We start from the raw sequence: 24,667 nt of genomic DNA, 5'->3' as shown, positions 1-24,667 counted from the left end.
TTAATTCCTAGCACAGTTAACTTAATAATACTCAGATATTTCACAAGAATCCATCTAAAATCACAGGCGAAAGAGGCATCGTCTAACTTGAAGGTTGTCAGTAAAAAATCTGCACCTTATTCTGACCTAGTCTGGGACATAGATTTATATTTTAGTAATGCCTTTAGACAAGAGCAAGGATCTCCTATCAATATACATACCCGGAACTAATGTATCCAGTGTTTTCAAACTCCACTAAGAAAGAAAATGCACTAGATGCATTTTCATTAGGACATTAAGTGAAACTTTATAACCTGGTGGTGCATGGTGAGGAAGAATGCAGCAGCTGCTAGTCTGTTGTCGTCTTGCTTCCTGCCTAGCCATTACCCACCACTTCTTTTGCACCATCAGGACAAAGGTCAGGCCAGGGGAAGAGGAGGAGAATGTCTGAGGATTATCAGGGAAATGACCTTCTAGGCCCTCTGAAAGTGTCTCCAAGCCTCCCCCACCAGGAATCCACAGGCCACACTTTGAAAATCACTGTTCTCAGCCATGAAGCTTATCACTGTCTGCTTATATGAATCTTAACACTTCTCATCTACCATATCTCTCTTCAAATCCTTAGTGATGGATAAAGAAGCAGCCTGTTTGTAACTGGAAGGCAGACTGTAAACACACATTTTAGTAAAGTTTCACTGCAGAACAAATGGTAACAGCCCTGCTTACCTTAGGAGAAGAAATCTTGACATACACTATAATAGGGGCCAGAGAGGTTTTACTGAGCTGGGCTGGGTGATTGATAGTGTCCGCATCAAGGACCACCAGTTGCAGTGTTCTTGCAAGTTCAAAAATCCTTTCGATTTCACTCTGAACTTCCGCTGTAAAAGGTGAAGCAGAGCTTGATTACTTAAAAGTTCAGCATTTTTAGACCAGATTGAGAGAAAGTAAGATGGTTACTCAGGCAGGTGAGCTGTTGTTGATGTCTACAGGTAAGAGAGCTGATAACAGGCATCCTTTGCAACGAGCCATTCCTTCACAACACCTCGAGAGTTTAGAAATTCCTCTCTCACCCAGTTATGAAATTTATTTCCAGTTTACCACGATGTCTATAAGAGTCAAACTTTTTGGCTCTCTGTGCTTATTTGTTTTGGGGGGCTATAAAACTTCACTCCATGGAGTCATTTTATTAAAATGTAAAATAGAAATATGAAGAGAGCTCTTTCTTGTGTTTTGTTTCTGACCACTCAACCCATCACCGGCCTTCCTGTCACTGCACGGGTGTATCTGTGTTTACCTGCCACCTCTTGGTATGCTTTCTGGAGATGATGGAGTCTAGAGATGTTTATGGGCAAGTGGAGCTACAGCAGGAAACAGAGATTTTCAGAATGTCTATAACAAACCTACCCAGAAACACACTTCTTGTATTTTCCACCAACAAAAAGATGGTCCTATAACATTCATGCTTTAAAAGGGCAGTTATGTATTGGAGGCAGCACCTCAGATATATAATCTATTAGATTTATAGAAAAACATAAAAAAAAATTTACTTGAATGCCGAAGTGTTTTCATTCAGTTCATCTATTTCTCCATTCTCTCTCGAGTGTAAAGAGGGCTCTCCAAGAATACTTTCTGTGATGATGGATATATACTATATCACTGCTATGGAGAACCCGAAATGTAGTAAATGTGAATAACTATTTCTGAGAGTCAGATAAAAGTTAAATAGCCAGAAACTATGTTTCTAAGTATCATAGATCTGTAAAGGATAATATGTAGCTTGCAGTGCCCACTACAGTCATGAAGGGCCAATCCATGAGATGCCTGGACCTACAGGACACCATTTAGTTCCTCTTGTGCATTCACGTCCATGCAGAAGATTCCTGGAGATAATTTTAACTTTTGTATTATTCCAGAAAAGGCATGCCACTAGTCACCTGCCTCTTACCAAGAGTCCTTTTGTTTACCTGGATGTCTTTAAAATGCCCCAAACTACTTGTGATACGAGCTTTAAAGTAGTACTTGGTCACATTACCACTCATGACACAGTTTTGCTAAAAGACAAAAAAAAACCTATTAAGCTTCTCAATAGACCAGTTTACAAGAAATACAGGGAACAGACAGTTGTGTAAACTACACCAGCGTAATTTAGTTAGCAAAATTCAGTCTCTGAATTCCCCTGTAGGATAAGTAGGATAACTGACCTTGTTTCTTAAAAAAATTACAAGGAGATAAAAGATATATGGAAAACAGGATTAAGAGATTCAAGGACCTAAGAACCAATCACAGTGTGTGAACTTTATTTGGATCCTGATTCAAACAAATAGTAATTTATTTATTTTATGATGCAGAAGTGAATAAAATGTTTATGTATATATATGTGTGTGTATAAAATGTATGTGTTTGCATCTATATAGTATATGACAGCTGGGAAATGATACATGGCTGAGTGGCACCTGATGATACCAGGTACATTAAGGTACATCATTAAGGTACAACAAGGACTTCCCAGGTGGTCCAGTGATTAAGACTCCATGCTGCCAATGCAGGGGCCCAGGTTTGATCCCTGGTCAGGGAACTAGATCTTGGCATGTGGCAACTCAAACCTGCTGCAGCCAAATAAATATTTAAACAAGAGGTACAATAATGATTATGGTTTAAGTAAAAGGAGTCTCCACTGTTTAGAAATACACACTGAAATATTTACAGATAATATAAGTATCTGGAATTAACTTCAAAGTAAATGGTTGAAACTAGGTAACAAGTACCTGGGCTTTCTTACAGCATACTGTTCATATGTATTTTCTTAAAATCATTCCTTTTGTAATAATGTTCTAAAACATTACTAATACTGTTATTTGCTGTCTTCTCTTGCTGCTAAAATTTTTTATTCCAATTATAACCTTGCTTCTCTGTGCCCTGTGTTTTCACAAGCCACCAATCACCAGTAGTGAAGTTCCAATCTAAGTTTATTGTAAGCATTAAGAAATTTGATTAGTTTACAGCTGACATCATACTCAGTGGAAATGCTAGAGATTTCCCCTGAGATTAGGAACCACACAAGGATGCACACTCTTGCCACTTCTTTCAACATAGTATTGAAAGATGTAAGCAGAGCAAGTAGGCAGACAAATTGGAGAGGAAGTAAAACTCTATTTGTAGCTGACATGCTGATATATATATATAAAACTCTAAAGACTCCCCCAAAAGACTGTTAGAGCTAATAAATGAATTAAATTGCAGGATATAAAGTTAGTCTGCAGTACAGTGGACTGTACTGCAGTACAGTGTACTTATTCAGTGGAATAAGATGAGTCACACACAGTCCTGCCATTTGCAACAAGACTAATGGACCTTACCAACTTTATGCTAAGTGAAATTAGAGACAAATATATAATCTTACTGAAATGTGGAACTGAAAAAAAAACAACAACAAGTTCATGGATACAGAGAACGGGGGGTGGTGGAGGGTGATCAAAAGTACAGTGAAGTCCCAAGGATGTAATTGGAGTTAGTGATACTGTCTGTTTGAAAGTTACTAAGAGAGTGGATCTTAAGCAAGATCCTCTATGACCCACCTCCCAGAATATTGGAAATAAAAGCAAAAATAAACAGATGGGACCTAATTAAACTTAAAAGCTTTTGCACAACAAAGGAAACTATAAGCAAGGTGAAAAGACAGCCTTCAGAATGGGAGAAAATAATAGCAAACAAAGCAACAGACAAAGGATTAATCTTAAAAATATACAAGCAACTCCTAAAGCTCAATTCCAGAAAAATAAATGACCCAATCAAAAAATGGACCAAAGAACTAAACAGACATTTCTCCAAAGAAGACATACAGATGGCTAACAAACACATGAAAAGATGCTCAACATCACTCATTATCAGAGAAATGGAAATCAAAACCACAATGAGGTACCAGTACACACCAGTCAGGATGGCTGCTATCCAAAAGTCTACAAGCAATAAATGCTGGAGAGGGTGTGGAGAAAAGGGAACCCTCTTAAACTGTTGGTGGGAATGCAAACTAGTACAGCCGCTATGGAGAACAGTGTGAAGATTTCTTAAAAAACTGGAAATAGAACTCCCATATGGCCCAGCAATCCCACTTCTGGGCATACACACCGAGGAAACCAGATCTGAAAGAGACACGTGCACCCCAGTGTTCATCGCAGCACTGTTTATAATAGCCAGGACATGGAAGCAACCTAGATGCCCATCAGCAGACGAATAGATAAGGAAGCTGTGGTACATATACACCATGGAATATTACTCAGCCATTAAAAAGAGTTCATTTGAATCAGTTCTAATGAGATGGATGAAACTGGAGCCCATTATACAGAGTGAAGTAAGCCAGAAAGATAAAGACCAATACAGTATACTAATGCATATATATGGAATTTAGAAAGATGGTAAGGATAACCCTATATGCAAAATAGAAAAAGAGACACAGATGTACAGAACAGACTTTTGGACTCTGTGGGAGAAGGCGAGGGTGGGATGTTTTGAGAGAACAGCATCAAAACATGTATATTATCAAGGGTGAAACAGATCACTAGCCCAGGTTGGATGCATGAGACAAATGCTTGGGGCTGGTGCACTGGGAAGACCCAGAGGGATGGGGTGGGGAGAGAGGTGGGAGGGGGGATCGGGATGGGGAATACATGTAAATCCATGGCTGATTCATGTCAATGTATGGCAGAAACCACTACAATATTGTAATTAGCCTCCAACTAATAAAAATAAATGGAAAAAAAAAGTTATCCTCACAAGAAGAAAATTTGTAACTTTGTTAACTTGTAAGTAATCTTTCTGTGATCATTACACAATATATACATGTGTCAAGCCAAGTTGTATACCTGTCAGTTATGTCTCATTAAAAAGAAATTTGATCACAAAGATTATCATCTGTGTACCAGTTAATGACAGGTATTCACACAGTCACAAGAGTCCCATGCCTTAAAAATAACTTGTTTTTTAGAGGTTTGAGCACTATTAAAAAATGATTATAAATGTAATTTGTTGTTGTTTATTCGCCAAGTCGTATCCGACTCTGCAACCCCATGGACTGTAGCCAGCCAGGCTCCTCTGTCTATGGGCTTTCCCAGGCAAGAATATAAATGTAATACTTGTTACTAAATCTGGGTAACAGATAAACATAAAATAATCCATTATCTTATTATATATCCAAAAATTGTATCTATTAATGTATATCAATGTATGTATATATAGCTTAATATATGTATCATGGACATGTGTGTATATATGCATATATTCTAGTATTCTTAGATACACAGATACCTTACACTTTTTAAATTAAGGTGGAAAATGAGATATTCTTTAAAAACTTAAAAAGATTTTTTTAAGAAACCCAATGCAACATATTTGTAAATAAACCTTATAAAGAGATGACCAATAAATTCTGAAGAAAATGCTTTTAACTTCCAAGTACAAAATGATGCTTTCAAAAGAAATGTGCCCATACTAGTGGTTTTTCTTTGATGGAGTACATCATGCTGAGAATTTATTTCAAAAAAGAAATAATGCTGCTGATGTTCATTTCTGAAACTGAAAAGCCTTATTTATCTGTCCAGATCCCAATGTCTTACACCTACTGAATTTAAACTCGCTGCTGATACTATGAAAAACAGTATAGAGGTTCCTCAAAAAAGAGTTGCCATATGACCCAGCAATCCCATCCCTGGGCATATATTCAAACAAAACTGTAATTCAAAAAGATACATGCACCCTTATATTCATAGCAGCACTATTCACGATAGCCAAGACATGGAAATGACCTAAATGTCTATCAACAGATGAGTGGATAAAGAAGATGTACATATACACAATGGAATACTACTCAGCCATAAAAAAGAAAATGTTGCCATTTGCAGCAACATGAATGGACCTAGAGATTATCACACTAAGCAAAGTAAGTCAGAGACAAATACCATATGATACTACTTACATGTGGAATCTATAATCTGACACAAACTTATCTATGAAACAGAAATGGACTCAGAGGGCAGACTGTCAGTAATGTAATAGTAGTTCCAATGCCATTTCATAATTACTAAGCACAGATTACTCATTTTGACAAGTTCTTTACTTAGCCTAAGAAAGGAAATCTGTTAAAGCGCTCTGTCACAGCCCCCTCTCCTTTCCCCTGACCCAGAAAGGTTTGCCTCTGGGCACCCACTTCCCAGGCACCAACATGGCTTCTTCACTTAATCCAGCGGTGTGATCCTTGGGTAACAAGGCTTAATTTCTCAGAGCTCCTAAGTATTCTTTTCTGGAAAATGGAAATGAGGACTAAGTATAGCAATGTACAAAATATTTATTTCAGTATGTGCCTATAGGAAATGCTTAATAAATGTCAAGTATTGCTTTGTGCCAACCTGCTAACATGTATCACATTGCATTTTGATGATATGACTGAAAACTTTTCCAACAGGCAGTAAACTGATAGAAGACTGGCAATAATACATAATTACTTTCATTCCTTCCCTCAGAACAGTGCTTAGGACATACTTGGCACTCAAAAATTGTTTTGAAAGAATGAGTTGAAAAGAAAAAATATAATCATTGTATATATATACACATATATATAATGTAACAAATATTTGCCTTTTAAAAAATTGTTTTTAATTAGAGGATAATTGGTTTACAATGTTGTGTTGGTTTTTGCTCTGCAACAATGTGCATCAGTTATATGTATACTTATACCCCTTGCTCTTGGGCTTCCCCACCATCCCAGACCTCTAGGTCACCACAGTGCACCGAGCTGAGCTCCCTGTGCTGCACAGCAACTTCCTACTAGCTGCTGTGCACATGGTAGTGCATGTATGTCTGTACACATGGGTAGTGCATGTATGTCTGTACACATGGTAGTGTATGCATGTGTACACATGGTAGTGTATATACGTGTACACGTGGTAGTGCATGTATGTCTGTACACATGGTAGTGTATGCATGTGTACACATGGTAGTGTATATAGGTGTACACATGGTAGTATATGCATGGTAGTGTATATATGTGTACATGTGGTAGTGTATGTATGTACACATGGTAGTGTATATATGTGTACATGTGATAGTGGATATATGTGTACACATGGTACTGTATACATGTCTGTACACATGGTAGTGTATATATGTGTACACGTGGTAGTGTATGCATGTCTGTACACATGGTAGTATATATATGTGTACACGTGGTAGTGTATGCATGTCTGTACACGTGGTAGTGTATATATGTGTACACGTGGTAGTGTATGCATGTCTGTACACGTGGTAGTGTATGCATGTCTGTGCATGTGGTGTATGTATGTCTGTACACGTGGTGGTGTATGTATGTCTGTACACGTAGTGTATGCATGTCTGTGCACGTGGTGGTGCATGCATGTCTGTACACATGGTAGTGTATATATGTGTACACGTGGTAGTGTATGTATGTCTGTACACATGGTAGTGTATGTATGTCTGTACACATGGTAGTGTATGTATGTATACACGTGGTAGTGTATCTGTGTCAGTACTGTTGTCTCAGTTTGTCCCGCCCTCTCCTTCACCCACTGTGTCCACAAGTCTGTTCTCTACATCTGTGGCTCTATTCCTGCCCTGCCAGTAATAGGTTCATCAGTACCATTTTTCTAGAGTCTGTATATATGCCGATATACAATGTGTTTTCTCTTTATATTTGCCTTTTTAGTTGACTATATATATATTAGAAGCTGCTGTTGTAGAAAAAATTCAATAAATCTTCAAAAACATTAATCATGAACTTGACAGCCAAACTATATATAGGTGAAGTGCTTCCTTTGGGTGGAGATATGGCTGAAGCCGGGGCATCAGAACAATGTTGTGGAATTAAAAAATGTTAATTTCTTAAGATAGACATGGCTATGCCTGTAATGATTAGGTCAGGAGGAGGGAGGAAGTGAGATTCAGATCAATAGGCCCATACATTTTTTTCCTAAGAGAAGGCAGATGGTCAAGTAAATGTAATCACTTCACACCCTGCTCAATGGAGGAAATCCTGGACTGGTAGTCCGAACGCCCAGGGTCTAGCTTTAGCTTTATTCCTTAGTGCCTTACCTACACTACACGGATCCCTTCCCTTCTTGTGGTCCTTAGATCCTTCACTGCACAGTGATGACAAGATTGGTAGTTCTCAAACCCTGGCACGCACAGCAGTCACCTGGCAGGCTTGTTGAAACAGACTGCAGGGCCCTGCCTCCAGAGCTGCTGACTTCATAGGCCCAGGTGGGGCCTGAGAAGGCTCATTCCTAACTGATGCTCCCAGCAGTGATGCTGTTGATGTGGAGACCACACCTGAGGACCAGTGAACGAGACGTTCTCTCAGGTGGGTCACCCCAGTTCCATAGTCCCTGGTGTTACCAACGTAAGTGATGAGTTTCTCTTTAATTTGACGCTCCTACTAAGACAACTGTACATTCACAAGCAGCTATAAGAAACCGACAGCTCCCAGTGCACTTTATTACTTAGTTTTTCCTCAGTGGGAACATCCTGCAAAACTATAGTGCAACATCACAACCAGACTATCAATATTAATACAACCTATCCATCTTACTCAGATTGCCTGAGTTTATGTACTCATCTGTGTGTGTGTGTGTGTGTGTGTGTGTGTGTGTGTGTGTGTGTGTGTACTGAGTTCTATGCAGTTTTATCACATGTGTAGTTTCCTGTATCCATCACCATAGTCCAGAGACACAACAGGTCCGTCAGGATAAGGAGGAAGAGACCAACTTTTAACAAGTTATCTTAGCTGACTGTTCCACTGGGCTAAAAACATCTACCAAGCTGTAAACATTCTTGTCTGACCACCTAGTTGCTAATAGTGAATGAACTCCTCTCCTCCCATGCGTTACTGGTCTGTTATAACTATAGCCAAATGCCAACTACATCTAGCTTCACTTCCTTTACTCTTTTACTTGTTTGTATTTTCCTACTTTCAGTACATAGTTTTTGCTATTGTGTGACAGAAATAGACCCCACGAAGCACAGTTGTGTACAAGTGTGTGCAAAGATGTAGCATATTCTTCTAAATTGACTTGTTCCTAGAAAACTACTTGGGGTAATACCAAACCACAGTTGCAGATAGTATAAAGTTGGGCAGGTTAAAGACACTAAGGTGAATTATTTTATAAAGCAATAGTTAATTATCTAAGTTTATTATTTTTAGAAGTTTGGATTTGGAATTGGCAAATAACTGTATTACAAGATCCTTTACTATTTTAATTCAAATAGTGTTTTTACTTATGTAATGTATAGAAGTACATATTTGTGTGCACAGCTAATATACATATTTTAATTTATGATGTCTGACCAATATTACAACTGAGAAAAAAAGTGAGAACTTTCATGAGCTCATATAAAGACATCCATATATGCAAAGAAGTCCTATACCACTCCAAAAATCTGATGATGTACATAAAGCTTCAAAATTTTCATGGCTTTTTCCTTCATGCCATATGGTGGCATATTAGTATAAGCAATTCCAAATGCAACATACTATACTTTATGTAATGAAAGTTTTCTAAAAGCGAAGTATAAAGTAAATTTTTACCTATTACATTATATCTTCAATGTACTGGATCATTCATCCTTTCTTAAATAATTGCTGCAATTGATCTCATCTATTAAGTTTGAGGTCAGTTTTCTCAAATTTAGTTTTTACTAAATGTATACAAGAAAAAGATGCTTTTAAAATAAACTCCCCCCACCCCCAACCTTCAGCCCTACCTGCCCTTGGGCTCAAAGCACTTCCAGGATAATAAATAATGCTTGAAAGAAGTTCTTAGGCATCCTCTCTGGCCTCAAACTTTCCTCTAGCATACAGTCTCCAGCTGTTCACAAATACTGCAACATTAGCACTGATTTAATTTGACTTAGATCTTTGAAACACTAATATTCTTTAAAAAAAAAAAGCAACATTACAGAGAACCCACTGTGCAGACTGAGAAGAATGTGCTACATAGAAATTGGTTTGTTTTTTAATTTATCTATTTATTTACTGGGCTTCCCAGGTGGCGCAGTTGGTAAAGTTGCCCGTGCAGGAGATGCAAGAGACACGGGTTCGATCCCTGGAGTAGGAAATGGCAACCCACTCCAGGATTCTTGCCTGGAAAATTCTATGGACGGAGGAGTATGGCCAGGGCTACTGTCCATGGGGTCGCAGAAATTTGGACATGACTGAGCACAAGCTGGCTGGCTATGTACTTACTAGTTATTAAAATTTTCAGTTCTAGGATATATTTCTTTTATCAGATCTAAATTAATATCTTATATATTTTAATGAGTAAAAGAATTATATATCTATAATTATATATATACAAATATGTCACAATGTTTGAAAAATTAGAACTACTAATAACAGCAGCCACCATTAACTGATCTGCTATTACATGCCACAAACTACTTCATGTGCTTCTCACAGTAATCCTAGTAGGTATCTTGGTAGTACCACCATTTTAGAGATGGGAAATGGATACAAAGACTAAATAATTGCTAGGTTAAAACAGAAGAACTGGAAAGATCTAAGAAAAGCAAGAAGAATTAAATAAAGACGGCAACATTTACAAATCAGAAGAAATGGTAGCATTTAGAACTATGCACAATCTTAACCAGTGTCTACACATGTACATATAGTTACATACCTGGAGTACTAAAGGACCAGTTTTGTACAAACTAAGAATATCTTTCCTATAGGCTCCACATCACACACATGATGTGTTATTCAACATGTTTTATTGGCGGGGGGAGGGGGAAATCGTCTGATCATTCTTCTACCACTTAATTTTTTCTCTGTAAAATCACCTATTCCTTGCACTACCCAAGGAAAAGCTAAAAATTCTTGTACTTACAAAGAATTAAAGGCAAAACACACATAACATACTCCCCTTCTTTCAAAACTACAGACAGCACATGTGCATGTTGCGTTTCCTAGGTAACCAGATGACCTGTGTGCCTGTGTGGATTCCCATCCATCCTCAGGGTGGGCTGTGGCCCCAGGCCATCTTCCACGTGGTCTAAGGACTCTGCCCTCTGAATGCCCCTGCTTTGTTTGAGCAGAAACAAACCTGTCTAAGGATGGACATTCCCTGTCAGCAAAGTCAATGGATTTGGCCAACCTTGTCTTCTTTGACCTTTCTGTAGCATGTGAGACATGAAACCTTTTCACTCCCCTGTGGGATCCATCTTTTCTGTGGTTTCCTGTCCCTCTGTGCTCCCCATGCAGGTGGGGACCCGGGTTCAATCCCTGGTCAGGGAACTAGATCCCACATGTTGCAACCAGAGATCCCATGTCACAACTAAGACCCAATGCAGCCAAATAAGTAAATAAATATTAAAAACATTTTTTAAAAAGAGACTTTTGCAGGCACTCAGGACACCATGTGCATGGCAGCAGATCACTGGAGCCCCCAACACAGACATTCTCAGCTGTGGTTCACACAAGTTGAAGCTGCACCCTCTGGTTTCACCTCTCATGCTATAAATATGTGTTCTTGTGATCTATCACATTCTTCTCGTTTTTGTGCCTTTTAAAACAGCCTCCACGTGTAGGGTTGAAGTACTGTCTAGTGTTTCTAAAGGCAAGAAGGCTAAAGTATTTCTTATGGAGAAAAATCTTTGATAAGCTTTGTCCAGGCATGATTTATAGAGCTGGCAGTTGTGAGTTACATGTTAGGGGATCAACAGTATCTATCAAATAATGTGTGTGCGTGTTAGTTGCTCAGTTGTGTCTGACTCTTTGCAACCCCACGGACTGTAGCCCACCAGGCTCCTCTGTCCATGGAATTCTCCAGGCAAGAATACTGGAGTGGGTTGCTGTTCCCTTCTCCAGAGGATCTTCCCAACCCAGGGATCGAACCCAGGGTTATCCAAGTAAGAAGTCTTTAGATAGAAAAATGATGCAACCAGGTGATGTGCAGGTCAGTGGATGAAAATGTGGGGACCAGAGGCTTGCAGGAACCTAACCCTGCATTTCCTCTGAAAGCAGTGGTTCAGGATTCACGAATTCAGTATTTGCTGTGACTTCATTCTATGGGTGACTGGGTATTCCTATACCTATGACACCCGTGAATACCGAGAATCCACTGTGTCTAAGCCCTGTCCTCTCTGGGAAGTTCTAGCTTCGAGTGTACAGTTTCCTGCTGGACATCTGGATGTTCCACAGTACTGCAAGTCCAACGTGTGTACAAATGGAGCTGTCATCTTTCTCATCCCCCTCCCCAGACCCCTGCCCTCCATGACTTCCTCATCCTGAGCCCCTTATCCCCAGAATAACACCATCTTCCTCAAAGCAAATATGCAGAAATCCTCCTGGAGTTTTCTCCTTCATGTTCTCCATCCAGTAAAGATATCCTGACTCTCTCACCTCTGGATTCCCACCAGTCTTCTCCTTCCCTCTGTCACTAATTTACAGCCTCTCTTATTCTCTAACCTGAGTGATGACAAGTCTCCTAGGTGACCTCCTGTCCAAGTCTTTGCCACACCCCAACTCTGCTGAAAGGATACTTCTAAAGGCACCACTTAAAAAAAAAACTGCAGTATAGTTGCTGTAAAAAGTGAAAGTGAAGTGGAAGTGTCAGTTGCTTAGTCATATCTGACTCTTTGCGACCCCATGGACTGTAGCCCGCCAGGCTCTTCTGTCTGTGGGATTCTCCAGGCCAGAATACTGGAATGGGTAGCCATTCCCTTCTCCAGGGCATCTTCCTGACCCAGGGATCGAACCTAGGTCTCCTGCATTGCAGGAAGATTCTTTACCGTTGGGTCACAAAGAGATGGGGAACATGAAGGAGAAAACTCCAGGACAATTTCTGCATTATATAAGGTGCACAAATGTACAACAGGGTGACTCAAGATTATAGTCCATGTATAGTTATAAAATACTAGCTCCATGGACTTGCCTGGTAGTCCAGTGACTAAGACTCTGTGCTCCCAATGCAGGGGGCCTAGGTTCGATCCCTGGTCAGGGAATCAGATCCCACATGCTGTAAGTAGAGATCCTGCATGTCACAACCAAGATTGAAGATCCTGTGTGCCACAACTAAGACCCGGAGCAGCCCAATAAATGAATATTTGAATGTTAGCTGTTTCCCATGTTGTACAATACATCCTGTGGCTTATTTTTATACCTAAAAGTTTGTACCTCAGTCTCCTCCCCTTATCTTGCCTCTGCCCTCTCCCCTCTTCCCAGTGGTAACCACTAGTCTGTTCTCTGTATCCCATAAGCCTGTAGAAGTGCCAGGTTTAGTATGTACCCACTTACCTGCAGAATACACTATTTCTCTCTGAAGCTGCTTCGGCAGAACAGAATCCTATTTTCCTGCTCACCTCTCTCCTATCTCTTCCTTTTCCCTTCTCCACACCTGCCATCAGAGATCCTTCTAAAATGTTAGTCACCTTGTGCCACCTCTCTGCTTCCATGCCTCTTCTTATCACATCCACAGTTAAAGGCCCGAGAGTGCTACCCAGTCAGGCCCTCCACCACCTCTCTGATCTCACACCCTCATCATTCCACTCCAGTCACACCGGCTGTCCTGCTCCCCCTTCAGCCCACCGGACATGCTCCTGCCTCAGGACCTTTGCACCTACTTCCTCCTCTGCTCAGAACTTCTCTCTTCTCTCAGGTAGCTGCCAGGATAAATAATTCATAACACAAATGATTCTGCTAAAAGGTCACCTCCTCGGAGAGGCCTCTCCTGATATAAAATTTTATATGATTTCTTCATATAAAATCACACCCTCGTCCTCAGCTTACTCTCTGCCTGTTGTCCTGTGTCTTCTTCCAGGACTCATCAACCACTGACACAGAGTGTTTCTGCAACCACATATAGAAGCTTCTGTCCATATCTTCCCTGTGAAACGTGAGGATGAAGATGTGCTGTCCTTCATATCTGTGTCCTCATGCTCACCCCACTCTCATTTCACAGGGAAGATACAGACAGAAGCCCTCAATGCAGGGGGCCTGGGGTCGATCCCTGGTCCAAGAACAAGATCCCGCATGCTGCACTAAGAATTTTCATGCTGCAGCTAAAGATTTTGCATGCCACAATGAAGACTGAAGATTCCTCATGCCATAACTAAGACCCAGTGCAGCCAAGTAGATAAATATTAAAAAAAACCCCTAACACTCAGTAAGTTACATGTGTAATAGCCATTAATGCCAAATAGATGGAATAGTTGCCAAAGCCATTTCATTTGATCAAATTAGTACATGATCATAAACAGGATTCGAACACAACAAACTTGCAGATGTGTTAACTAAAATCTCCAAATTGCTTTTACAAATGAAACAAAAATGTTGGTACTGATATAATTCTTGATATAATCCAAGTATGAAGGGATTTGGGGTTATAGCCATCATTTATGGAAGTTGTACTATGTTTAATCTTTCCAGTAATTCCACAAAGTAGTTAGTATCATCTCTTTCTCTCTCTTTTTGGGTTTAGATGAAGAAATGACACCATATCCAAGTCCCTGAGTCCTTGTCCTTTGAAATAAGACTTTTTTTTTATTTAGTCTCCCAGGCTTCCCTGAGTCTCAAAAATCTGACTTAAGAGTTAATGATTAGGCAAAATATGGGCAGAAGCTCTAAGTAGACATTTCTCCAAAGAAGACATAAAGATGGCCAAGAGGCACATGAAAGATGCTCAACATTAGTCATTATAAGAGTAATGCAGATCAAAACTATGATGAAGTATCAACTCACACCAGTCAAAATGGCTATCATCAAAAAACCCACAAGCAACAAATGCTGTGGAGGGTGTGGAGAGAAGGGAACCCTCCTACACTGTTGGTGGGGATGTAAATTGGTGCAGTCACTATGGAGAACGGCAAGGGGGTTCTTTTAAAAACTCATAATAGAGCTACCATGTGACCCTGCAATTCCGTTCCTGGACACATGTGGAGATAAACATAGTCCAAAAGAATACATGTGCCTCAATATTCATTGCAGCACTGCTTACAACAGCCAAGACATGGAAGCAACCTAAATGTCCATCCACAGAGGAACGGATAAAGAAGATGTGGTACATATATACAATGGAATATTACTCAGCCATTAAAAAGAATGAAATAACGCCATTCGCAGCAACATGGATGGACCTAGAAACTGTCATACTGAGTGAAGTAAGTCAGAGAAGGAGAAATATTGTATGACATCCCTTATATGTGGAATCTTAAATGATACATACAAACTTATTTACAAAACAGACTCACAGACTTAGAGAACAAATTTATGGGTGCCAGGGGGAAGGATCGGGAGAAAGGATAGTTAGAGAGTTTGGGATTGACATGTACACACTGCTATATTTAAAATGGAAAGCCAACAAGGTCCTACTGTATAGCATGGGGAACTCTGCTCAACGTTATGTGGCAGCCTAGATAGGAGGGGAGTTTGGGAAAGAACAGATACATATATATTTATGGCTGAGTTCCTTTGCTTTCCACCTGAAACTATCACAACATTGTTTTTAAAAAAAAGTTAATGACTGAGAAATGTGAAAATGCAGAAACAAAGAATAGCTGTTGGGCTGGGAAACTATTAACGATCTAGACTATAAAGCAGTCACATAGCAGAAACAACAAACTCCCAGTTCTTGAAATATATAAAGGCCAGACACACATTCCTAAATTGTTTTTACAGGAAGCAGATCCCCACCAGATGAAAACTGCTGACTGCAAGAACAGAGAAGCTAGACTGGTTGAAACCAAAAGGTTGATGATGCTTGAGACTTCACCTTGATGCCAACCAATCCTAGAACTGTGCACAGCTGATCTCCCCTGCAGCCCCCTCCCTCACACTGCCTTTAAAAACCCCTTCCCTGAAGCCATCAGGGAGTTCAGAGCATTTGAACATGAGCTGCCTGTTTTCCTTGTTTGGCACCTGCAATAAATGCTGCACTTTCCTTCACCACAACCCTGCATCAGTAGACTGGCTTCACTGCATGCAGGCAAGCAGAGCCAAGTTTGATTCAGTAACAGAAACTGAGCCTTAAAGATATTAATGACTTTGCTTGTGACAACACTGTGCAAAGTGAGGAGTTTTATTTAGAGTCTATACACACCAAAGCTCATGTTTGTGAAAACAGACACCATCCAAAACATTCATGCTGACAGCCTGTGGAATTTTTAACTCAAAAACTTTCAAAACAAATCCTTCCATACCATGAAATCACTAAGACAGTAGCAGTAGCTACTGGTGACACCTGTCTGTCTTGCCTATGTACTCTGACACACGGAATTATCATAGTCAGATCTGCTCACTAGTAGCCTCAGCAAAAAAGGTTTAAATGGCTTCAGCTCTTCAGCAATGGATACACTTACCTAAGCTTGACCTTGTGTTGGATCTTTCTATTATTGCATGCTTACTGGGATTGTTTAAGACAGAGCGTTTGGCCAGTGAGATGTCAGCGGTGACCCTTGTGATGGAAATCCTGTTGGTGAAAAAGCAACAGAAATCTGAGGTTATTCACTGAATAAAAGGGGACAGAAATGCATACCCCAAACTCATCCAAGTATGATACATGAAGTGAAGTGAAAGTTACTCAGTCGTGTGTGTCTGACTCTTTGCGACCTCATGGACTATACAGTCCATGGAATTCTCCAGGCCAGAATACTGGAGTGGGTAGCCTTTCCTTTCTCCAGCTGATCTTCCCAACCCAGGGATTGAACCCAGATCTTCTACATTGCGGGTGGATTCTTTTAGCAGCTGAGCCACAATATAGACCATATTTTCAACCAAGAAATGTTAGGGCACTTACTCATTCATTTTTCTCTTTAAACTTTTTATTTATTTTCTATGGGGGTATAGCTGATCATTCATTTTAATTCTGCACCTACCTAACTTAGCATGTATCGGTTGCTTACCATGTGCCAGGCATGCCCTCAGCATTATCTCATTACCTGGATTAACTCATTAAATCACTCTAAAAACTTCAGTGGAGAGGATATTCTCCCACTTTTGTTGATGCAAAAAAAATGAGTCATGGGTAGATGGTTTATCTAAGGCTATATTGTTCCTAAAAGTGATGAAGCTGCAATTTGAAACCAGAACTCCTGAGAGCCTATATTCTTAGCCTCTGTGCTGTAATCCCTCCTGTAAGTATGGTGCTGTGATCGGCATGAGGAATAAATAAGAACAAGACAAACAAGATCTTCTCTAAGAGAGCCGAGCAGCAGAGATGGGTCATAAATAAGAAATTAATGAAGCTATTACAGGTTAAGAGGACTGTTCTGAAGAAGACACAGAGGGTGTGGTGACAGACAATCATGAGTTGAGGAGCGGGGGAGTCATCTCAAAAAGGGCAGACATGAGAACAACAAAAGGTGGGAGCTGGGCAGAGTAAATGACTTAGGTTGGAGACTGGGCTGAACAAACAAGCCAGCGGCAGGGAAAATGTGGAGTAAAATAGCTCATAAGACCTCTGAAGAAGAAGGTGAAGGGGGCACTAAAAATAAGAGATTTGGTTAAAAGTCTGTTCCATAGTTAGATCTCTCCACCTCCGCTTTATTACATCAAGCCATGAGATGGCCATCCTTTCCCTGTGTGGTGTAAGACCACTGACTGGTCTAGTCTCTCCAGGAAGTAAAATAGGGTGTCTGAGCAGGGGGTTCTGCACAGAACAGGGACAGAGAGAAGAAAAGGATTCTAAATGTTGAGCCCCCAGTCCTCCTGCTCATCCTAGAATTTTGGTTCAGTCCAGTTCAGTCGCTCAGTTGTGTCCGACTCTTTGCGACCCCATGAATCGCAGCATGCCAGGCCTCCCTGTCCATTACCAACTCCCGGAGTCCACCCAAACCCATGCCCATCGAGTCGGTGATGCCATCCAGCCATCTCATCCTCTGTTGTCCCCTTCTCCTCCTGCACCCAATCCCTCCCAGCATCAGAATCTTTTCCCATGAGTCACCTCTTCGCATGAGGTGGCCAAAGTACTGGAGTTTCAGCTTCAGCATCAGTCCTCCCAATGAACACCCAGGACTGATCTCCTTTAGGATGGACTGGTTGGATCTCCTCACAGTCCAAGGGACTCTCAAGAGTCTTCTCCAACACCATAGTTCAAAAGCATCAATTTTTCTGCGCTTAGCTTTCTTCACAGTCCAACTCTCACATCCATACATGACTACTGGAAAAACCATAGCCTTGACTAGATGGACCTTTGTTGGCAAAGTAATGTCTCTGCTTTTTAATATGCTTCCTTCCAAGGAGTAAGTGTCTTTTAATTTCATGGCTGCAATCACCATCTGCAGTGATTTTCAAGCCCCCAAAAATAAAGTCTGACACTGTTTCCACTGTTTCCTCATCTATTTCCCATGAGGTGATGGGACCAGATGCCGTGATCTTAGTTTTCTGAATGTTAAGCTTTAAGCCAACTTTTTCACTCTCCTCTTTCACTTTCATCAAGAGGCTTTTTAGTTCCTCTTCACTTTCTGCCATAAGGGTGGTGTCATCTTCATATCTGAAGTTATTGATATTTCTCCCGGCAATCTTGATTCCAGCTTGTGCTTCCTCCAGCCCAGCGTTTCTCATGATGTACTCTGAATATAAGTTAAATAAGCAGGGTGACAATATACAGCCTTGATGTACTCCTTTTCCTATTTGGAACCAGTCTGTTGTTCCATGTCCAGTTCTAACTGTTGCTTCCTGAACTGAATAGAGGTTTCTCAAGAGGCAGGTCAGGTGGTCTGATATTCCCATCTCTTTCAGAATTTTCCAAAGTTTATTGTGATCCACACAGTTGAAGGCTTTGGCGTAGTCAATAAAGCAGGAATAGATGTTTTTCTGGAACTCTCTTGCTTTTTCGATGATCCAGTGGATATTGGCAATTTGATCTCTGGTTCCTCTGCCTTTTCTAAAACCAGCTTGAACATCTGGAAGTTCACGGTTCACGTACTGCTGAAGCCTAGCTTGGAGAATTTTGAGCATTACTTTACCAGCGTGTGAGATGAGTGCAATTGTGCAGTAGTTTGAGCATTCTTTGGGAGTGCCTTTCTTAGGGACTGGAATGAAAACTGACCTTTTCCAGTCCTATGGCCACTGCTGAGTTTTCCAAATTTGCTGGCGTATTGAGTGCAGCACTTTCACAGCATCATCTTTCAGGATTTGAAATAGCTCAACTGGAATTCCATCACATCCACTAGCTTTGTTCGTAGTAATGCTTTCTAAGGCCCACTTGACTTCACATAGGTTATATCCCCTAGGTGTCAGGATGGAAGATTCTTCTCTGGGGGAATCTGATCAACAAATAGAAAAGAACCAAAGAACAGGCTTTGGTGGTTCCCATGGAGACTGCCCAGTGGGGCTGTCCTACGGGAAACATTGTATCTTATGAGCACAGAATCTCCAGTTGATTCTTTGATGTTCTGTTATTATACCTGAGCACACCAGTGGTCCCTGGGCATCTCAGGAGAACTCCTCACATTAGAGACCAAGACAACCAGAAAAACCACCTATGACTAACGCCCAGAGCTGAATGCTAAGAGATGATTATACCTATGAAACTAGAACAAAATTCTATTTAAAGACTCAGAAAGAGTTTTTAAAAATTAAAAATATAACCGTAGAAACGAAAGTTCAAAAGAGGGGCTGGAAGACCAAGTTAAGGAGATCTTTTAAACAGTAAAACTGAAAAATCAAAGAGATGGAAAATAAGAGAATAAAGGCATAAAAACTAGAGAATTACCCAGGAGGTTCAACTTCCAACAATAAGAGTTCCAGGAAAAACAACAAGGAAAACACAAGAGAGGAAAGTAAAAAAAAAAATTAGAATTAAGAGTCTGATTTTCCAAATGGAAAGGGGGAGTCCAGCAGAAAGGTTGAAACTTCCACGTCAAGACATATTCTTGTAGATGTAATGACAATGGGGACAAAGAAAAGCTTAAAAGCTTCCAGAGGAAAAGGCAGGTCCCATACAAAGGGTCAGGAATGGAAATGCTTGTTCTTCTCAACAGCAACAACAGTTGACACAACACTGTAAATCAACTATACTTCAATAAAAAATATTGATTGGAACCCCTCCCCCCCAACAAAAAAAAAAAACCACCAAAAAACACAGTAACAATGGAGACAGAAGGCAATCAAGCAAAAATCCTTACAAATTCTGGGGGTGGGGCGGGGGGGGGGGGGGGCGTCAGAGAATTATTACAATCAGAATTCCATAACCATTTAAACCATGTATCAGTTAAACAGGAGGGCTGATTAAAGGCATTTTAAAGACATTCAGGGTCTCAAAAAGTTTTAATGTCCTCTTTCTAAAGAAACTGTCAGAGGATATTCTTGACAAAAATGATGGAAGTAAATCTTGACAGAGATCAGTTGATCTAGGGAAAAGGGGTTCACACCCCAAAAAGGTGATGACAGGCATAATGAGGAGAGATGTCTCATAGTGACTATATGCACTCAACTCAGAGACAAACCATCCAAACTGGGGCAGAACAGGACATTCCTGGAGAGAAGTTCAGGAAGACACAGTTCAGGGACATGTGGATGTGTATGAGTGTATTGTGAGGAACTTGAAACAACCAGGGGAAGAGTGTGGGGCTGGACTGGCACCAACTATATAGAAAGTTAAGCATGTGTAAAAAGCAAAATTATTAATCTCATAGATGCCACAAAGGAAACACATCAGAAAAAGTAATGCGAATATATGACATGGCTCATTGAAATCTTATTTACATGGTCATAATGCATCTGAAATATAGAACCAGCCAAAATTAAGAAGTAACTGTTGGGAGATTGAAGGATGAGGTGGATGCAGGTGTGTAGATGTGAGAGACACAAACAGGAGGAATATGCATGAGGCAGCTAAACAGTCTTCATCGTAGGAAGTCCAGAGAGAATGCCTAACAGTGAATGAAGCATGTGATTTAGAGGCAAGAAGTAAAGACCGAAAGATACAACTGAAAGAGTTAAAAGTGGTTGCCTCTGGAGAGCAGGACATTCAGTAAAGTGTGGAAAGGGAATTACTGGCTTTTGCAAAAAAACAAAACAAAACAAAACAAAACCTGTTGATTTATATACTGTATCCTTTACTGTGTGTAGTTTCCTGAATTTGGACCAATTCATAGAGTCCTGTCTCCACCATCACATTCATGGCAGGGAACAGTTTCGTTAGCTTCCCGACCCCACCCCTGTCGATCATGGGCTATTTTCTGTCCCTGTGGTTTTGCCTTTTCCAGAACATCACTGTGACCTCTTGAGCTGAGCTTCTTTCACTTTGCATAAGGGATCTGAGATTCATCCATGATGTTGTATCAATAGTTCATTTTTTTTTTATTGTGGGGTAGGACTCCTATTTACAAAAATTAAGTCTATTTGATTAAGTTTTTTGTACTATGAGGACAATTTTACTTTACATGGAAAAAGCGATAACCAGAAAAGCAATATTAAACCCAGCCACTTAAACACAGTTTCATTTTGACTTCCCAAGGCATTCACAAGTGAGTTCAGATGACAGGTGTTCAGCAACTGTTTAAAAATGTCTTTATTTATTTGGGGGTGGGGGTGGTAGAGTGGGGTGATGTATCGCTAATCCTTTCATGTTGAGTGCCTGTATGGCATGGAGGGTATTGGTCATTCCACGCAGACTTATGAAGTGCCTACTAGGTGCAAATCTTCATTCAGAGCACTGTTATGGAACTCAAATTCTTGTGGGGTGGAGGGAGGCAGGAATATAGACAAAGACATGTCTGATGTTGGGTGGCATTAAATGCCAGTGCAGGACAAAGTAATGAAATTGGGTCATTTGTAGAGATGTTGACGGACTTAGAGTCTGTCATACAAAGTGAAGGAAGTCAGAAAGAGAAAAACAAATATTGCATATTAAAGCATGTATGTGGAATATAGAAAAAAGTACAGATGAACCTAGTTGCACGGCAGGAACAGAGACACAGACGTAGAGAATGGATGTGTGGACATGGGGGGAATGGGAGGGTGGGATGAATTGGGAGATTAGGTTTGACATAAATAAACCATGTGGAAAATAGAGAGCTAGAGGGAAGCTGCTCCATAGCACAAGGAGCTCAGCTCAGGGCTCTGTGATGACCTGAGGGGTGGGGTGGGGGGCAGGCTCAGAAGGGAGCACACACACACACACACAACTGATTCATGCTGTTGTACAGCAGAAAGTAACACAAGATTGTAAAGCAAGTATCCTTCAATAAAAGCATTATGCATGACAATAAGGACACAGGAGGAGTTCTGAGGATGGTATATTTTCACGTTCAGGGAAGACTTTTCGGGAAAGGTGACCTTTGGATGAGGCGTGTGGATACTGTGTGTAGGGTTTTGTATGCAGAGGAGGAGTCAGGACCTGAAGTGCTGGGCCTTAAACCAGGACCACTGAGTGGGACCCGAGGCCTGCTGAGAACAGGATCTAAAGAGCCCTGGACACTCGCTGGGAGACAGGCTGCCCTCTGAGGGACACGCCCTGGGGATACAGTGGTGCCAAGGCACACAAAACCAGGCCGGAAGCCTCTCACAGTCAGCCTGGGGGGATTCAGCCAGAGGACAGGATTTTCTTTAATGATCCAACTTCCTCTCTGCCCCACAGGCTTTGTTCTATCCGCACATGGTGTGTGACTTGGCTGGGCTTCTACTGCCCTGCTTGTGTGGTTTGAGCTACAGGCTGCAGGAGGAGAGTTACCTTTGGAATCATCATTGCTTGAGGTTCCACCAAGAAACAGACCCTGAAAATCCTAAGGGCAAAAGTCTGGGGACAATTCACTGTTGAGGAGTGGTCCTCAACCCTTGCAGTATATCAAAGCTGCCTGAGAAGACTTTACAGTTAGATAAAGTCCCACCTTAGACATTGGGCTTCACTTAATCACAGGTGGGATACAAGTCCATGACTTTTTTTTAATTAAAAATTTTTTCTTTGCCATGCCACATGGCTTACAGGATCCTAGCTCCCTGACCAGAGATGGAATCCATGTGCCCTGCAGTGGAAGTGCAGAGTTCTAGCACTGAACCACCAGAAAGTGAAAGTGTGAAAGTATCAGTTGCTCAGATGTGTCTGACTCTTTGTGACCCCATGGACTGTAGCCTGCAGGCTCCTCTGTCCATGGGATTCTCCAGGCAAGAGTGGGTAGCCATTCCCTGTTCCAGGAGATCTTCCCTACCCAGGGATTGAACCTGGGTCTCCTGCATTGCAGGTGGATTCTTTACTGTCTGAGCCACTAGGGAACTGCCAGGACATCTCCTAAGTTTGCTACATTTTAAAACCTCTGCTGGTTTTAAATTGGCAGCCAGGGTAGACAACCACAGGTTCAGAAGAACCTGCCTCACATCTAAGTACATTTCTGCAAGACAAAGTGATGTAATGTTTCCCAGCACTGATTTCCAGTAAGACTCCTTAGCACAGGGTTCACCATACCTCCCCGCCCCCCACAGAATTCAGTACACACGCCAAACGCTTCTGTGACAAGACCTGACATTTTCAGAATCACTGGAGAGGACAATCAAATTCATCACTGATGGTGGCTTTTCTTTCTTGCCCCCGATTTCCTTGTTAATTTACCTGTCATTGTCCTACTAAGTGAACAGGAAGATTGCTTTGTTCATGGGGTGACATGGTTGTTTAGGGTGGATCTGACTGAAATGGGCTTGTCTAGTGCACATAACAGAAAGGATAATGACTCATCATCTCTTCTCTGACATCACACACTTAAGGCTATTTTAGCAATGAGGGTCTTGATTCTGACAACTCTCCAGGGCATCAACACATGAACCTAACTGGGTTTCAGAACAGAAAATAATTCTTATCAAGAATCTTTTTATCCCCAATCCTTCCTTTCATATTTTCTCCCTCTTGGGCTTTACATTTTTTAAAAAATATACTTTGTTGAGTTTTCCCTGGTGATCCTGTGGTTAAGACTTCACAGCTCCAATGCAGGGGATGTGGGTTCGATTCCTTATCAGGGAACTGGGATCCCACATGCCGTGTGGCATGGCCAGAAAAATATTTTGCTTAATAGATAACACAGGAATGATTCATTTTCCCCTCCTATAACTGCATATGTATTTAGAATTAGCCACACTCATACTTGTTATGAGTTTCCACCCTCTATGGCTGTCTGGCCAACCAGAAGCAGACAGTGTGTGATTTATTAACTCTGGATGTCTTGCCTTGAGTGAAAGAGTTAATGTTTTGCATGACTTTTTTTGAAATTCTGCTTTACAGACCCTATTCCTTCCTCTAAAAGTGAAAGTGAAAGCCGCTCAGTCGTGTCCAACTCTTTGCGACCTCAAGGACTATATAGTCCATGGAATTCTCCAGGCCAGAATACTGGAGTGGGTAGCCGTTCCCTTCTCCAGAGGATCTTCCCAACCCAGGGATCAAACCCAGGTCTCCCATATTGTAGGCAGATTCTTTACCAGCTGTGCCACAAAGGAAGCCCAAGAATACTGGAGTGGGTAGCCTATCCCTTCTCCAGCAGATCTTCCCAGCCCAGGAACTGAACCCGGGTCTCCTGCATCCTGGCATGCTGTGGTTCATGGGGTCGCAAAGAGTCAGACATGACTGAATGACTGAACTGAACTGCTGCACTGCAGGTAGATTCTTTACTAACTGAGCTACCAGGGAAGCCCCTTCCTTTCTCTGAGGATTTTTAATTGGTGATCACAGGCCTATAGTGGTGAATTCCAGTTTTAAGAGTTGAGAGG

The 24,667-nt window shown here is 41.1% G+C and overlaps 1 protein-coding gene across 8 annotated transcripts in view; it reads right to left on the bottom strand.

The window, feature by feature from the left end:
• CACNB2 (calcium voltage-gated channel auxiliary subunit beta 2) overlaps positions 1 to 24,667 on the bottom strand; it is a 409,499-nt gene that overhangs the window by 7,235 nt on the left and 377,597 nt on the right. For all 8 annotated transcript variants that reach the window (XM_070472126.1, XM_070472127.1, XM_070472125.1 and 5 more), the window contains 2 exons: positions 16,333 to 16,442; positions 706 to 857 (listed from right to left, as the gene is read on the bottom strand). In XM_070472126.1, coding sequence (XP_070328227.1) covers positions 706 to 857; positions 16,333 to 16,442 — 262 coding nt within the window. The remainder of the gene's footprint in view (positions 1 to 705; positions 858 to 16,332; positions 16,443 to 24,667) is intronic.

This window comes from Odocoileus virginianus, chromosome 9 (assembly GCF_023699985.2).
Source record: "Odocoileus virginianus isolate 20LAN1187 ecotype Illinois chromosome 9, Ovbor_1.2, whole genome shotgun sequence".
NCBI lineage: Eukaryota > Metazoa > Chordata > Mammalia > Artiodactyla > Cervidae > Odocoileus > Odocoileus virginianus.
This window is presented reverse-complemented; position numbering and strand designations above follow the sequence as displayed.